Raw genomic sequence first — 16571 nt, 5'->3', positions numbered from 1 at the left:
AACTTGCAGAACTGAGGCGCGTGTAATTATGTAAATGCCTGATAAGAGAGGAAGTTTCTAAAGGAAGGAGAGCAGCACAAATTAATTGTTACTGATACACTACCAGTGTCAAAGAAACACAGACAACCGGAGAAAAGACGGTGTGCCAACCAGCTCGGGGGAATATTCTTTAATCCCTCCGTGCTGTGCTGTGATCGGCAAACACTAAATTTCAAACCATTAACCACGATTTACTGTAGGTATAAACAGTACTTTGCTGAGCTTAAGAAAAATGATAGTTTTGGTTAAAATAAAAAACAGTACATCTACAGTTTGATGAACCCAGGACTAGAACAGAGGCTGAAAGGGAGCAAACTATCTTCCAGCTGTCCGTCAGTCTATGATAGGAAACGACTGATGTTGTGTTACTGCCTGGTGTAACATATTAAAAATGATACTTGTATCTGTTTCATCAGTGTAAAAGTTAAAGTCCAGAGCACTGAAAACAGGAAACTGTCTCTTTTTTTTTTTTTTTTTTAAACTAAAAAGAGCTCAATATTATCCATAGAGGGGACAGGTGCATCACAGACCTAACTGCACACGACTCATGTAGCTGACACCTATCAAAGAAGCCAATTCCCACCTTAGATTTCCCGTCTTGGAGAAAGGATCAATGCATTCATCTCTAGAAAGGATGCGATGAGAGAAAAGCTTCTTTTCAGGGTCCAGAAAACCTAACAAAAGGAAAATAGAAAGTACAATTCAGATTATTTTTTATAGCAATCCAGCTCGATCTGAAATCTTAAACCCCTGGAATTTAAAATAATTTACTTTTTTTTGGTATTAACTCAGAATCAGAAAACTATCTCAGGGTTTCTTATAATGCCACAGAAAATGTTATTTTTATGAAACCTGAGGCAGGCCAATCTGCTTAAATCAGAAGAGAGGCTGTTCTTATGAGCTGGAGCACTTCTCTAAAACATACAGACCTCCACACAGCATTGGGCAGTCGTAAAAAATCAGATTCAAAATGCATTAAACATTCATCTTACGGAGGCAGAACAGTACTGAGAAAGGCGCTGCTTCAATTATATACAGTAGGATGACAGATTGCAGCATATATTATACAAGGCCAAATATAAACGCATAAAAACACTTCCTACACTACCTTGAATCATAAACTGAATCTGACTCTAATCAGTTACCAGACAAACGATGCTAAAACGAGGCTGTTAATGGGAGGACTGGGTACCTTCCAAAATGTTTAATGCAAAACATGAAATGGTTTTACACGTATTCTACAATTAAACCCCATTACTGCTTTCAAATGACACCTTTAACACCTGAGATGCATACCAGCCAAAAAAACATTAGCAGACACTTCCCTCTTGTGGACAAAACCAGGCATTACAAGTAGGACACCAAGACATTTTTCTAAACTGTCAAACTTATTTTAAGTATTCTATTGAATTTTAAAAATCAATCAAACTATACGGATTCATCTATATTGTGTCTAATGAGAGAAAAGTTCAGTGACATGTAAAACAACAAGTCAATTACCAGCAATGGTGTGAGCGTAAAGGCGACTCCCAAATGTGAAGACGTGTAACTCGTAGAGTTTGGCAATTTTCTCTAAGAATTCCTTGCAGTGTGGGCGTAGTCGCGTGTGGAGCATTGGCTCTCCTCGCCCCAGCTGAAAGTGGAAAATGCCCTGGGGGGAATAACAAGAGTATTTAATAGGACACCATTAATTCTACAAATGGACAGCACAATCTACATTAAGCTGTTTCAAATGTCATCCCGTCATTGACTGTGAAGCATTAGTAAAAATCACAATAAAGCAGCAAAGGCAGTGGAAAAAAAAGAGAGCTGAATCTGTAGGGACAGAGTCAGGGATACAAACAGATGTACAAAATGGACCGTTTAAAATGTTCCTTTAGTGCTCAAAAATGTTCTCAGAAGAGAGGTATGCATACAACAAGTTTGTTAAGGCTCGGAAATAAATGTTCTATTACAAGAAAACTCCAAAAAAACTGTTCCTTTCAGACAGGCTGTTTCATTACCATGCATAATGAGGCAACACATTTTTATTCAAGGACTCAAATCTGTGCAGCTCGGGGTCAAGCATTTATCCTTTAAACATGAAATTGAGTTTCATTCAAGATGTGGATAAAGTGAAAAAAAAAAAACAGCTGCTCAATTCATCTAAGATCATTTACATGTGACTTTCTACAACGGTTTGAAATAGTGATCAAATGGAATGATACCTTGTTGGACATACGCTGGCAGTGCTGTTCCGTCGTGTGGATAAGTGTCTGGTCTAGATCCACCATCAGGACCAGCTTCTTGTTCCGATGGAGTCTCTGCTGGTCTTCTCTGCCCAGCTGTTCCGCTTGCTGTGAATGTAAATAATGAGAGGACTATGAGAAAACATCAAGGGGCCACCACTCACACTTAGTTCATGAATAAATCATATTTATTGACATTTTTATTACACAGTTCATCACACGATTTGAAGTTTTCTTTCTCTGTGTTGTATGAACTATTTTTAATGTTTTTGTATAACTATTCGGGAGAGGGATAAGGAAAATCAATCTGGAGGAAGATTTTTTATTTATTTATCAATGTGAGAATAATTTAATTTTCAAGAATAGAGTTGACAGCGTTGGAGTCAGGCATGGGGAGAAGGAAATGTAGATTTTTCCCTATTCACTGTCCTATCTCTAAACAAAATGTCCCAAAATAAACTTTTATAAATCACAGAAAGCAAGAGAGAGAGAGAGAGAGTGAGAGAGAGAGAGAGTGAGAGAGAGAGAGAGAGAAAGAGAGAGAGAGAAGTCTGCTGACCACGCATCCCTCCTATAAGTGCAACGATTGTGGTGCTACGTCTCATTTTAAAACTGAAGCTTCTTATGCCGTTGTTTTAATAACATTGTCCAGCTACTGTGATCGCTGTGATGCGTGTCAAATGCAGCATCATAAATAAGCGCAGGTCTCCTGATGTGATAGCAGAATATCGAGTGCAACATTTCAAAACACAAGTAGTGAACCTTAGCGTCTCTAACATACTACTACCGATGAATAATGTCAAAAACACACAATTAACAAAGCTGAGGAATGAGGCAAGGTGGAACAAGCCGGCTGCTTTGTGTGAGAAATGAAATGGAGGAAGCAGAGAGGAGAGGAGCAGGTATGTGTGGTGTGTGGATGTGTAAATAGAAAAGGACGGGAGTTAAGATGGGTAGAGAAAGTCGTTATTCACAAACTAAAATAAGTTAAATAATAAAGCAAAATTAAAACATATACAAGCCTAATATTCAAATATAACACAAGCTAGTTAAAATATGGTTAGGACACCACCACCTCCTCCCCAGATGATGATCTGAGGCACTGTGCTTCAGAGAGAAAAAAGTACAAACAGAGATCCTATATTGTGAAGTGCAGCTGCCCTACTAGCCCAGTCTTCCAGGTATCTCCATCATATGACTCACCTCTGAGCTGACCATCAGCTCAGGGACACTGTGCACCATGGAGACTGTTGCTGTGGAGATGGGAGTTTGCTGTTTTCCATTGGTGCTCTGCAGCCTGAGAGGGAGAGAAAATAAAGAGAGTCATAGATTGTGTAGTTTGTGTGTCTATTACGTCCTCTTACATAACGTGTCAATCAAGTAGAGGTAACTGGTTTATCAGAAAATATGTCTAACCACACAGAAAATAAATGATTTTGCCCGGTTATTGACAAATCAACAAGGTCCTACCAAGAACTTTTTGTTTGTGAAGACTTCAAGCAGCATTAAGAAGCATTTATACAAGAACCTTTTGACCAGGAAGGTTTTTTTCAGGGTTGTTAAAAGCAAGAATTTACACCAGAAATGATTCAAGTGTTCACCCATGTTTGAAAAGGGATTTTCAAATTAATAAAAATTACATTCTGATATGTTGATATCTCTACCACTCTAACTTGTAATACATAGTTGTACATGTAGGTTTATTCACTGTTCAGGGACCATAGAGACTAAACGGATTAGCTGAGTGACATTAGTCTTTCGAATATCGGTTTAAAATTGTTTTGCTTTTGTTACTTAATATAATTTATAATGCTTGGCATATGACTCTTATTATGAGCTTTTATACGGAGTGAAAAGAAAGAAAACACTTGGGAGGAAGATTGTGTTTTGAACCATTAAGTCCTCAGGATGGCACTCCTATTCTCTTCCTAGGGATGCACCAAGATAAGACTGGAGAGGGATATGAGTCCAATACTGAGTCTGACAGCCAAGAAAAGCAACATAAAAGCAACAAAAGGAAGTCCTGCACCAGCTCGTGGCAGCTGTACTGAACGTGCTGTCTCAAAAATATGATATACAGAAGAAAAATCAATATTACTTTATGATAACCCTGAATAAGAATGTTCAAATACCTGAAATATTAAAGGGTTCTCAGTAGAACACCTTGGATGGGCTCTTGTTAGCAACTTTAGAATATGGAGGTATTGGGTAGAATTTCCAGAAATTGTTCTTATCTTAGCGGACTCAATACATCGTACAAAGGTTTTCAAAAGAAAGGTTTTGGAAAAGACTTTTTACGGATGGTTATAAATGTAAGCCTTTATTGGTTCCTGGGTAGAATTGTCAAAAAGAGTTCATAGTTCAAACAAAAAGGAATCATGTGTAGGGACAAGTCAAAGAAGCCTTATGAGTCGTATGATGGTAATAAAGACCGCTTTTCTAAAAGCCTCATTCAGACTGACCTTGTTTTGTTCATCAAGTAACAGATTTTTGAGTTGAAAATCATACCTATAGTTAAAGTATACCAGGTGTAAACAAACACCATGTATCCTCAGCATGCAAACTCTGAGGGGGATGATGTACCTAACAAGTTTCACTAACAAAGTTCCTTTAACAACAGTAAGAGGGAATGCCCTGAGTTGAATTCATCTTTCTTTTTATGACCTCCAGTGCCCCCTGATGGTATTAAATGTAACAGAATCAACCATAAATATTTGGTTTGGATTAAGTAGGTTTTTAATGCACAATACTGGGCCTTTCTTATCAATCATTTTAGAACTTATTATAATACTGTGTGATATTGTCAGCATGAACGCCTGCATTCCTCTGGATGGTTTGTTTAGCTCAGTGTACTGGGAGGGTTACAGTGTGAGCAAAACTGGCCAGCACATCATTAAAAGAACAGACAGAGGAGGAAGGAAAACAAACACCTGTCATTTACAGTGTAAAAAAAGGGGATTGCAATTTGTATGTCCTTACTGAGTCAGGTCCTGGCCACATTCAGCACATAAACCCTTCATCACCACTGGATGGCTGCATTCCTCTATTCTGACGATTACACCTCTGAAAAAAGAAAAGAGAATGTTAAACAAAGGGTAAATACTTTGTTTAATTGGATGAGGCAGGCAGAATCATTTAATAAATGTGTATTACTGAATAGTGTTGAACATCAGGTCAATGTTTCGGCCATCGGTCGTCACATATTATCCTCAAAACTCATAGGGATGCTTTGAGTAAATGGCAAATGCTGGGTAATTACCAGAGCTGTCAGTATTTACTAGTTCATGACTATTCATTAGGTCTTAAATAGATACAATATTCTGTTGTTTTTTTTTATCACTAACTCATCAAAGGCTATTTAGTGCCAGGGTAAAAGTAAAGTATTCTCAGTTTAACACAGTACAGGCCTCCATTTTTAACATTCTGAAATAATGGACTTACAAACATGCAATAAAAATGTGATTAATCACAATAACTTTGAAAATGTAGAGATTAATCACGACACAGATTTTTCTCGTTTGACAGCACTAGTAATTACCTAAAGAACAAGTTGTAAATCCAGTCAAAATGTTTGCATTTACTGTAATAATAATAATGATAATGTGTCGTAAAACGCAACAATGTGAGCAGAAGTCACACAGTTTTAAAAAGCTATCTGACACTTTCCCAGCTTGTACACACATCGTGCACGCGAGTTTAGCAGACCTCAAGACATACAAAACAATGCGACGCTTCACGGGGAGTTCGCCTTCAAAATAAAAGCTCTCCACTTATAACTTGTAAACCACGATGTCGAGATAATAGTGGAAAAGATTACGAAACAAAACATCCGATATTAGCAACATTCTGCTCTGACTTGGATTATGTTCAATAATTAATTTCGACAATACAAGGATAAGACACGGCGTATCCAGAAAATATCGCTTTTATTTTGAATATTTTGGCCCAAATAGTGTCCTTGTTTGTTTTGACTAACTTGATAGTGGTATCGAGCGAGTGATGCGAGCACTGGTTTGAGTACGGCTAGCAAACAAGCTAACGTTAACCTACCTAAACACATAGCAATGTTAGCTTGATAGCTAGCTGAAATTGCAGTGAGGGAGATGTCAGCAACAAGCGAAGCTATGCAGAAGCCACAGCTAGTATGTGTCCTGCAGGTTTACTAAGTAACCGTATAGGTAGCAGAGAGACTCACCCGGGGTGTATGACTTGTCCAAGTTGACAGCATAGCTCCTTAATTACTCCTGCTCGGTCCGATTTCACCTTCTTCTCTGGCAGCCTTGGTGCCTCTGCCCCCCTTTCATGAGGTATGGGGGCACACAGTGCAAGCACAGAGTCCACGTTAACAAGAGCCCCGGGTTTGACTTTCCACTCGAGAAGCCGGAGAGGGAGAGCCCCGGTCGGCCAGCGGATATCTGCCACCTGCACCACGGGGCCCTCCGCTGCTGCACCACCGCCAGAATCTGCAGGAGGATCCTCCATCTGTCCCTGCACAACCCAAAAATCCCCTTTTGTTTTAAGCAATGGTCCGCTTTTATAACCTTTGCACTAAATCTCGCAATGTCCTGTGTATCATTAAAACGAGTAAATCATTAGCTGAAAAAGGAAATTCAAACAAATGTGCTGTCAATTTGATCACAGAAGCTCCAGCAGTCAGCCTGGTTCGCTCTTCCCGCCCGTAAACAGGAAAGCGCAATACTGCAGCGACACGAGTCACTACAGCTTCCGGTAGACAACTCAACCAGCAAGATGACAACTATTTCTGACGTTTCAAAATAAAACGCATACTGAAATACTACGATCACGTGGTTTATTGAAGTACTTTATCAACACACGTTTGGTTGGAAACATAATTCAGTTATACACCTTATTATTTTTCTATACGCTAAAAAAAAAATAACTTTTGGCGTGTGTATCATGGACTGTATGGTGTGTGTGTGACCACTTTAACAACCTTTATTTTGAAGGTCATTCCGCGTTTCTGGTTTCTTTTCCTCAGAATCCGGCTAACTTGACTTTGGCAAATTGTCAACACTGTGAACCCAAATGTGGACCATGCACTTCTTACGACAAGCAATTTCTTTTTACTTTTTGATTTGGTTTCTTATCATAAAAGAACATTAACTAAGTCAAAGTTTGACTATAATAACTAATCCATTCAAGCTACCATTGCCCATTCCTGTTTTTGTTATTGTGTTTGTCTGCCAAAACTTTCCATAAAGCTTGAGATGGGAACCTTGTTCCCCACGAGACCTACGTGATGTAATATGATGTAACGCAGAAATAATACTGCACTAATCTCTCATGTGACACAGTCTGATGGCTTAATTGCAATAGGATGCATCATTTACTACTGAGAAATATTACGCCTTAGTTTAGAGCGTACATTTAAAATCACAATCACATCCTAATGATAAGCTAACACTTTTTGCGACTTACTTCACATTAATAGCATGTGAATAAATAAAAAAGGAAAATGCACATGTCGAACAACTCACTGAGCTGTTGTTTTAACCAAATGTCACAATTTTTAAAAGGAGCAGAGTTGTATTCGGACCATTTGAACAGGCAATCTGCTCTTAAACATTAAAATAATATTAATAATATCATTATTAATGTTACATTATAAATAATAATAATAATAATAATGATGATAATAATAATGATAATATTATAATAATAATAATAATGATAATAATGATAATAATAATAATGATGATAATAATAATAATGATAATAATAATAATAATAATAATAATAATAATAATAATAATAATAATAATACTTTAAATTCGAAAACTTGTTCATTGTAATTTTCACGTTCGCTCACACCAGGTTCCACACTGTCGATTGATCGAATAGAGTAAAATCATAAACTTTATAGACTTTATGTATTTCATTTGGTGGACTAGATGTAAGCGAAAACGGAAGTCAATGGCCATGTAACCTCTTGTTCCGTTTTTGTCCGACCGCCCCGTTTCCAAAGGAGGTGGTTCTTGCAGTCGATCACATTGAGAAAGACACCCTGGAATTTACACATCCCTTTGAGCAGAGCTATTTTTCACCCGCGACACAATGCAAGGAGAGACCAACAGAGTGGTAAATAAACGAAATGTTTGAACGTTTTCTGTCTTGTATTGGCAACCTTAGTTGTGATAGCTAAAGTTAGCCGGTTGACCAACAGCTAGCCAGGTTAGCCTTCACTGTAACTACCCACGTTAGCAACGTAGACCAATGGGAGAAGAGAACTGTTAAGGACTTAAAGCTGTTTTTTTATTTACGTGTTAAACACACATTAGATACGTAAGTGTTGTAATGTGTCATTTGAAGTCCAGGTTGGTTGGCAACTTACTTAATATATGTTGTTACTGTATTTTGAGTTTGACAGATGAGAGCAGAAGTGCACCACATGAAAACTATCAGTGGATTTCTTACTATCACAACACCAGTGTTGATCAGAGCTAATTATCTTCTCAGTTACATTTGTTAAATGTATTTAGGTCGTGAGAAGCATTTTTCAGGCTTGTTCTGTGTGTGAGTGACAGAGTTTGTTTGATATGTCTGTGCTAAGGTCCCTGACATTACTGCTATCTGTACATCAATTTGTCAGCACTAGAGACATTTTGTCCCTCAGTTGACAGACAGGGAACAAAAACAACTAAGTACCCCTGCCTACCATGTTGACCTTGATCTAGAATCCCCCCCCCACACCCCCCACCCCCCACAACCTTCTTCTTCTTTCCCGGCAAGCATATACAAACATAAATACAAGCTTGCACATCTCAACCCACTATCCAGGCCTGTGTTGTGAATCAAGCTTGAAGTCAACAACGACAATAATCATCCAGTAGTTGCAGCCGAACAAAACCCAACGCGTCCTGCTTGGGAAAATAATAAGACTATTGGATTACGTTAAATTAGAGCCCAACTGGTTTTTCTCTCCGATGTTTTTCTTTCCCTGGAGAGCAGCTTTCTGAAAACTTTCTTGGTTGGAAAAATGCATGCACAATCCACTCAGAATAAGTCTTTCTTTATATCTAGCTCTTAAGATTGAACATATCAACACCGCTCAAAAAAACAAAACAAAAACTGCAATGATCTTCCCCAGGTAAAAATAATATCTGAGACACAGTCCACAATTAACTTGCTGTCCCTAAAGATGTGTTTACAGAACTCTGGTTAGCAGCGGAACGTTTTTTTTTTCTTGCAAAAGTCTTTAAGAGTAAAACATAGGGTTCTCCTCATGCTGTGCTTTTTGTTGTCTTCAGATAAGGTTGTGTCTGCGTCACATGGCTCTGCCCAGAAGATGTCCACATCCCGGCTCTTCCCTCCAAACAACACAATCCTTCAGCTCACTCAGGTACAAAAATGAACAGCCCGACCAAAGTCACAGATGACATTTCAGCCGTGGAGATGTTTCTCTTTCTGTTTATGAATGGGACTTCTTCCGATCTTGCTCCCAGGGAAGGCAAGCGCAGAGGGATGTTGTGGAAGACACTTGTTGGCGTCTCTGTCGGTGTGCCTGTGGCAGTGGGTGTCCGTTATGCAGCGTCCGATCAAAGAGCCAGAAGGAAGACGCAGATTGTGATCGAAGGATTTGGCCGCTTCTTCAGGTTTGTGTTTGTCAATAGATGCACCTTACTGTATTCATTCAGGTGTTGTGCTCACACAATTGGTTTTCAGTAAAGAGGAATCAACCGAGCAGGTGATGTTTTGCCCCTTTTCAACCTCAAGAACTCTCCCCCGGAACTAGGGACCTTTTGAGGGAACTTCAGTATGTGACAGTTGTCCTCATTAGCTAGCATTAGCCACCCTGAGCTACTAGTCCAACAAGGTCACTTATTGGCTTGCCCTTTTCCCCTATTTTCCCACAATACCGTGAAGAAACTTTGTAGATTGAGACGCAGAATTGCACACATTAAATAAGGTATCTACAATAAGAGGAAACTGTTCATCTGGGTCATCTGATGGTGGTAAAAAAAAAATCTATTTTACCAGTATGAATTTGTGTCCAGTAAACTTGGACACAGATTTTAAAGCTCAGCTAAGTCACTTCACGGAGGCACAAAAAAATCACTTGATTTGTTTGTAAATGGACTTGAGCGTGTATATCGCTTTTCTAGTCTTCTGACTACTCAAAGCGCTTTTACACCACAGGTCGCACCTACACATTCACACACTGATTTGCTGACCTCTCTGCCGATCATGAGATCATTATTTTGGATTCATTCTGTGACTGGTATGACCTGAGTGAAGTTTGTGTCCCCTGGGTTGGAACTGATCTTGGGCACAGCGCTTATATTGATCATTTGTGATTGTGCCTGTTTATGTCATTTAACAAAGTCAACTCCAACGCTTTTAAAGTAACAGCAACCTCTTACCTGTGTGTCCTTAGATCTCTCTCTGTGGGAGTCTTCATCTCTGTGGATTACTGGTGGACTGCCAACGTGGCTCTTCGTGGTCTAGATGAGGTAAGTTCCATCATGTAATTGAAATAAGTTGTGATTATTGATAAGCCAGGACGTGACATAAAAGCTTCTGGATTCTCACAGTTTGAGGAGAATCTGTTACACAAAGCAAATTAGCGCCCCGCAAGATTCAATTACTGAATTGTTTATCGCCGCTTTCTGCAAACGGGTGATTCTGACAAAAAGAGAGAGATAAGCGCACACTCTCTGAGAGATATCAGCACCTGCAGGGTGGGGGACAACTCCATGTTTCTTCCTGACACATGCCGTTTCTTAGCCACAGACAAAAAAAAGACCTGTTTCTTCTGGTTGTATGTGTCGACAAAAAACAAACTGTTAATATGTACCTTGGTCACATATTCTCTCCACATCAGTATACACTTTTAGGTAACACATGCAAAAACAAATGTTTCAAAAAAAGGCTGAACCATGAGCCGTGTTTAGACAGTCATTGTTGTTCCTGCTGCTAATGGTGTTAATGTCAATAGGCCAATGAATACTGTCGTCCTCCCCTGCTAGAACAGCCCATCCTACCATACTGAGATGTCAGCGTGCCACCAGAGGGCAGCAGAATGCATGGTGGAAGGAGCCGTGAAGAATGGAGGAATATACATCAAACTGGGCCAAGGTCTGTGTTCCTTCAATCACCTCTTACCCCCCGAATACATCCGTACCTTGCAAATACTTGAAGACAAAGCCTTGAACAGGAAGTACAAAGAGGTGAGAACTGCAGCACAAACAAGGCACGCGCTTCAGTGAGCGAGGACAGCTTTAAAAAAAAAAAAAAAAAAAAAAATGTCTGATCGTTTGTCTCTGTGACAGGTGGATGCTCTCTTCCAAGAAGACTTCGACAAAACCCCGGAGCAGCTTTTTAAAACATTCGACTATGATCCCATCGCTGCGGCCAGCCTGGCCCAGGTTCACAAGGCAGAACTGTTTGACGGGACTCCTGTTGCTGTGAAGGTAAGCAAGGTGTCTGAGAAGCTGAAGTTAACATTATAATGTCCTTCTTCTTGCTGAATTTTGGGTTCTTACTTCCAAGTACAGGAAATCCAGAAAGTGTCAGATTATGTCAGATAGATATAAAAAGTGTACAGTGCAGACACAAACCTGATTTTAGACACTTTTCAAACACCCTGAGTAAGTGTTCCTGTTCTTCACTGGCATTCCAGTGAATATATTCTAAACCAGTGGTTCTCAACTGGTCAAGCGTAGCCAAATCTCCGGAGTTTTTCCAGGAGATTTCCGTATGTGTGAAAAGGGTTTAAGACACCTCATAGCAGCAGGTCTATATTTGGAGAGCCAGGTGTGTGTTGTGAGCTGAAAAGGAAGTATGATTTACTGAGGCTGAAGAAGTGTATGTCTGACAGTTTCAAGTAAAGGTAACGTCTTCTTTCTAGCCTATTAGAAGTGTACCCAAATGGAAAGGAATTTGTAGGCTGTACCTGCTAATAGAATATTAAGCAAGACTGTTAACATGAAAACATGTCAGTCATTCATGCTCTGTACTGTCTGAACTCGGCTGAATAAATCTAAGATAATTGATAGTCTGTCCCACTGTTTCATCATTGAACGTTTACAAAAGAAACTCCCCCACCTAACAGGCATTTTAAGTCAATTATGGGAGGGTAAAGTCCACATTGTTCAGCATAACCCTTCATCTCTGTTTTTTTTGGCCCCTATAGGTGCAGTACATTGATCTCAGGGATCGCTTTGATGGTGACATCAGAACATTGGAAATTCTGCTGGACATTGTGAAGTTCATGCACCCCAGCTTTGGATTCCGATGGGTTCTTAAGGTCAGAAAACGTTTGTATTCCTTGATGGGCTTGCTTTGAATGTCTTTTTGAGGTTGATAGTTATCCAGTATTGATTTATAATTGTCTTTGTGTAGGATCTAAAAGGAACATTGGCACAAGAGCTGGACTTTGAAAATGAGGCCAGGAATTCTGAGAGGTGTGCAGAGGAGCTGGGACACTTTAGTTTTGTTGTTGTGCCCAAAGTTTTCTGGGAGCAAACTAGTAAGGTGAGCTTATATCAGGGTTACAAAACACCATGACTTCTAACATTTCATCGACTTAACCTTTCATATACCTATACCTTTTCTCTCCAATTCATAGAGAGTCTTGACAGCGGAGTTTTGCCATGGCTGCAAAATCAACAATGTGGAAGAAATTAAAAGACAAGGATTAAGTTTGAAAGATGTGAGTTAATGAACGCTACAATATGTGGAGCAGAGTTTAACCATATGATCATGCTGTTTTGAAATATTCAAATCTGTTTGTTTTTTTCAGACTGCAGATAAACTGATCCGAACTTTTGCTGAGCAAATATTCTACACGGGTTTCATCCATGCTGACCCTCATCCTGGGAACGGTTGGTTCATTCATTTGTGTAATACTAGAGTGTAAAAACATTTCCCTTGTATAAGAATTGTTAACTAGTGCATTTAACATGCTAATGAGCTCAATCAATCAATCTCAATCAATCGTTATTTGTATAGCGTCATAACAAGTGTTATCTCTAGACACAAAAAGCAGGTAAAAGACCTTACTCATTGTTATGTTACAAAGACCCGGCCTATCCATCATGAGCACGTTAGCATTGACCTTAAACAGGGTTCCCTCTAGAATGGAAAAATGGGGACCAAAATGATAAATGGACTTGAGCTTGTATAGCACTTTTCTAGTCTTCTAAAGCGTTTTTTTACACCACAGTTCACACCTACACATTCACACACTGATGGTAGAGGCTGCTATGTGAAGTAGCATCAGAAGTAACTAATCCCATTCATACATTTTCACGTGCCAATGATGAAGCAATGGGAGCAACTTGGTGTTAAGTGTCTTGCCCAAGGACAAATCGGACATGTGGCTGCAGGAGCTGGGGATCGAACCCCGACTCTACCAACTGAGCCACAGCCGCCCAAAAACAGGTTCACATACATGAAGAAAAAGAGAGAATGGAAAATAATCTGTTTCCAAATAAGACATTTCACAATTTGTGAAAACAAAACAACAAATTCTACAACAACAGAGTTTGATCAATGGTGTTCTGCAGTCATGTGCTTCTCAGAAAAGTAAACAAACAGTCTTACATGTGAAGGGAAACCAGACCTTAATGACTGCATTCACCCTTGATTTTGTGGACACAATCAATCAAAGCTGCACAGTTGTCATCAACAATGAACTCATTTAACCCTCATCCACTTCTTCCTCTACAGTTCTAGTGAGACCAGGTCCTGATAAGAAGGCAGAGTTGGTGCTCCTGGACCACGGCTTGTACGAGTTCCTCAGTCAACGGTAAGATTTTAAGACGGAGTCTGTTTAGCAAAACCTCCGGCAACACTCCGTTATCAACTGTAACTGTAACCTTTACCTCAGTGACAGAGTTGCCCTTTGTAAACTGTGGAGGTCCATAGTCCTGAGAGACGAGGCAGCAATGCAGAAGTACTCCAATGCACTTGGGGTCAAAGGTACATATTTTTCAACTTCCTGTTTCAATAAATGCTGCATATCCCCCCCCTTGTTTGGGTGCTATGATCCCCCTCATTTTTCAATACTAGATGCGTTTTCTTTTACTTAGCGTGTCAAGCAGATCCACCCGGTTGCTGCAGCTTGAAAAAATAACCAGCTGTCTTATCTAATGATCTGCAGAATACTTCCTCTTCTGCGAGATGCTGTTGCAGCGGCCCATCAACATGCGCGAGCTGGGTCTGTCCAACATCCTCAGTCGAGAGGAGACCACCTACATGCGCGACATGGCCATGCAGCGCTTCGAAAGCATCATGCAGGTGCTCAAGTCGATGCCTCGGCCCATGCTGCTCGTCTTCAGGAACATTAACACCGTCCGGAGCATCAACATCACTCTTGGAGCACCAGTGGATCGCTACTTTGTCATGGCTAAGAGGTTCGTTTTAGAGCTTAGTCAGTGAAGCATTGGCAAATAAGCTGCAGCCCAAAGCACAATATTCCCAATGTGGAAAAGCAAAAGAGCAAAGTGAAATGGAAAACATTCTCATCCCCATGCACTGTTTGAAAAGCCCAATGATGGAAGCCAGTGAGTGAGCATTGTTGAACAAAACACTGTTGTCAGTGGACACTTGCGCTAAAAGTCACAAAATCTTAACAGGTTTGAAACAAACGATGCACCTCTCTCTCTCTCTCTCTTCTTTTTTTTTAGTGCGGTCAGAGGTTGGGGGAAGATTCAGGCAGAGAGGAGCAGGATGATAACTGGACTCTGGATCTTCAGCTGGGTCAGGTTAACATGGGAGAGCCTCAAGTTTGAACTGGCCTTAAGGTAAAGACTCATTTACTTTGAGTCAATAATGCATATCATTTATTTTCAGTCACTTCTTTGTTGCATTAAATTAAAAACTGTGACTCTGGTTATGAAAGACTGAAATCAACATTGATGCATTTTTATGACTTACTTTTTCTACAGCTAATATTCATAGAGTGATACTTAAGGAAGCAGGATTCCACTTTTTTCAGATAACACTACTTGCATATTTACAGGACAAGAGATAAGTTATTACTTGGTCCACGGTGGATGCCAGAATTCATTATAATCTATGTATTTAGATCGCTGTAAACTCACATGGCAACATCTTCTCATTCCTGCACATCCTTTTTTTTTTTTACTTTAAAGGAAGAATGTGCATCATTTGACATGAATATAGCAGAAATCAAGTACTGTATATCTCTCTGAGTCATGACTGTCTACAATGAGTGAGAAGCTCGAGTCCTGCTGGCGGTGTTGTTGTGAGAGCCGTGTTTACATTGATGGGACGGCCGGCTCCTCCTCTTGCATATAAAAGCTGTTTTAGTCAAGGACTAGAGGAAAGAAGAATAACACTCACTGCTTATTTGGATGTCACATAAGCTTTTTTAGATCACGGTCATTCCGTATACATTTACATACAAAGTGAAGCTACGAGCTAACTAAAGCGTGCTAACATTAGCCTGCTCACACAACAATGCAAGCCACTGGCAATTGCAGCTCGAGCAAAGGACAATTTTGGAAGTTGGGAGTATGATGCTGGAGGAGAGCGGAGGCTCTAGTATGGCAGAGTTGTAGCTAAACAGCAGTTTGTTTTGATTTCATGCTGGTGCTCAAACGCGACATCTACGCACATTCATCCTTTAATAAAAATATTTACATTAAATACTTTTACATGTTAGGGGTACTACTGTTTACTTTGCTTCCATTTTTTTTCTTTTGTATTGGCCATTTATATTATTGTAAAGCATTGAAACACCAAGACAAACTTCCTGTATCTGTAAAAACTACCTTGCATAAGTTCTGACTCCGTTAACTCTGCTCTACAGATGGGAAATGGCAGCCATGAGTCTGACCCGTTGGTTCCTGAGCATGCTGTCATACTTCGGCCTAGCATCTGTGGATGCAGAAATGTACGAGTACCTGAGGTAGTTCAAGCTGCTCCCACAAGGAAGAGCGAATAAGGAGCTATTCCAAGCACGTTAATGCAATCCAACAGCTTTTCACTTCAGCAGCAGCTCCAAAAACTGCAGCTGCTGCTGCTCGAGTGCTCGACACCAAATCATCCTGGACTCTGGTGGCAGACATGAAGTCTCCATCATCAGTGAGATATTTTAACCTGCAGGACTTTTAAAGCACCAAACCCACTTCAGAGTACTCTCTGAACATCATGTTGTCAGATTTTATTTAAATTAATTTTATATCTGGACATTTAAATTGTTAAAGTTGTTTTAAACTGTTGTGAAAATGCTCTTATATTCGACTGATTTTAAGCTAAGTTGGTTTTCTAGAATCAATGGAAGACAACGTTTTGTAGCAGATGCTCATGTCATCA

The 16571-nt window shown here is 39.8% G+C and overlaps 2 protein-coding genes across 5 annotated transcripts in view; one reads left to right on the top strand and one right to left on the bottom strand.

The window, feature by feature from the left end:
• ctdp1 (CTD (carboxy-terminal domain, RNA polymerase II, polypeptide A) phosphatase, subunit 1) overlaps positions 1 to 6967 on the bottom strand; it is a 66701-nt gene extending 59734 nt beyond the window's left edge. For 2 of the 3 annotated variants that reach the window (XM_061060408.1, XM_061060409.1), the window contains exons 1-6: positions 6463 to 6966; positions 5247 to 5330; positions 3471 to 3564; positions 2247 to 2375; positions 1540 to 1690; positions 623 to 713 (exon numbers count right to left, since the gene is read on the bottom strand). In XM_061060408.1, the coding sequence (XP_060916391.1) occupies positions 623 to 713; positions 1540 to 1690; positions 2247 to 2375; positions 3471 to 3564; positions 5247 to 5330; positions 6463 to 6749 (836 nt within the window). In that variant the 5' untranslated portion in view covers positions 6750 to 6966. Of the gene's footprint in view, positions 1 to 622; positions 714 to 1539; positions 1691 to 2246; positions 2376 to 3470; positions 3565 to 5246; positions 5331 to 6462 lie in introns of all 3 variants that reach the window. The other variant, XM_061060410.1, reaches the window with a different exon arrangement.
• A 1275-nt stretch (positions 6968 to 8242) lies between these two features.
• On the top strand, positions 8243 to 16571 carry adck5 (aarF domain containing kinase 5). 2 transcript variants are annotated; one of them, XM_061058865.1, is made up of 15 exons: positions 8243 to 8366; positions 9536 to 9627; positions 9731 to 9880; positions 10663 to 10738; positions 11255 to 11455; positions 11558 to 11698; positions 12421 to 12534; positions 12630 to 12761; positions 12856 to 12939; positions 13030 to 13111; positions 13959 to 14037; positions 14119 to 14210; positions 14392 to 14644; positions 14918 to 15034; positions 16066 to 16571. In XM_061058865.1, exons 1-15 carry the CDS (start codon positions 8343 to 8345, stop codon positions 16166 to 16168), a joined length of 1740 nt encoding a protein of 579 aa, XP_060914848.1. In that variant the 5' UTR covers positions 8243 to 8342; the 3' UTR covers positions 16169 to 16571. The 2 variants fall into 2 exon arrangements, with proteins under 2 accessions (XP_060914848.1, XP_060914850.1); XM_061058867.1 differs by lacking the exons at positions 8243 to 8366; positions 9536 to 9627 and having other exon boundaries at positions 9827 to 9880; positions 11260 to 11455.

This window comes from Labrus mixtus, chromosome 16, assembly GCF_963584025.1.
Source record: "Labrus mixtus chromosome 16, fLabMix1.1, whole genome shotgun sequence".
In the NCBI taxonomy this organism is placed as follows: Eukaryota; Metazoa; Chordata; class Actinopteri; order Labriformes; family Labridae; genus Labrus; species Labrus mixtus.
Note: the sequence above shows the minus strand (reverse complement) of the source record. Positions and strands in the feature narration are given on the sequence as shown.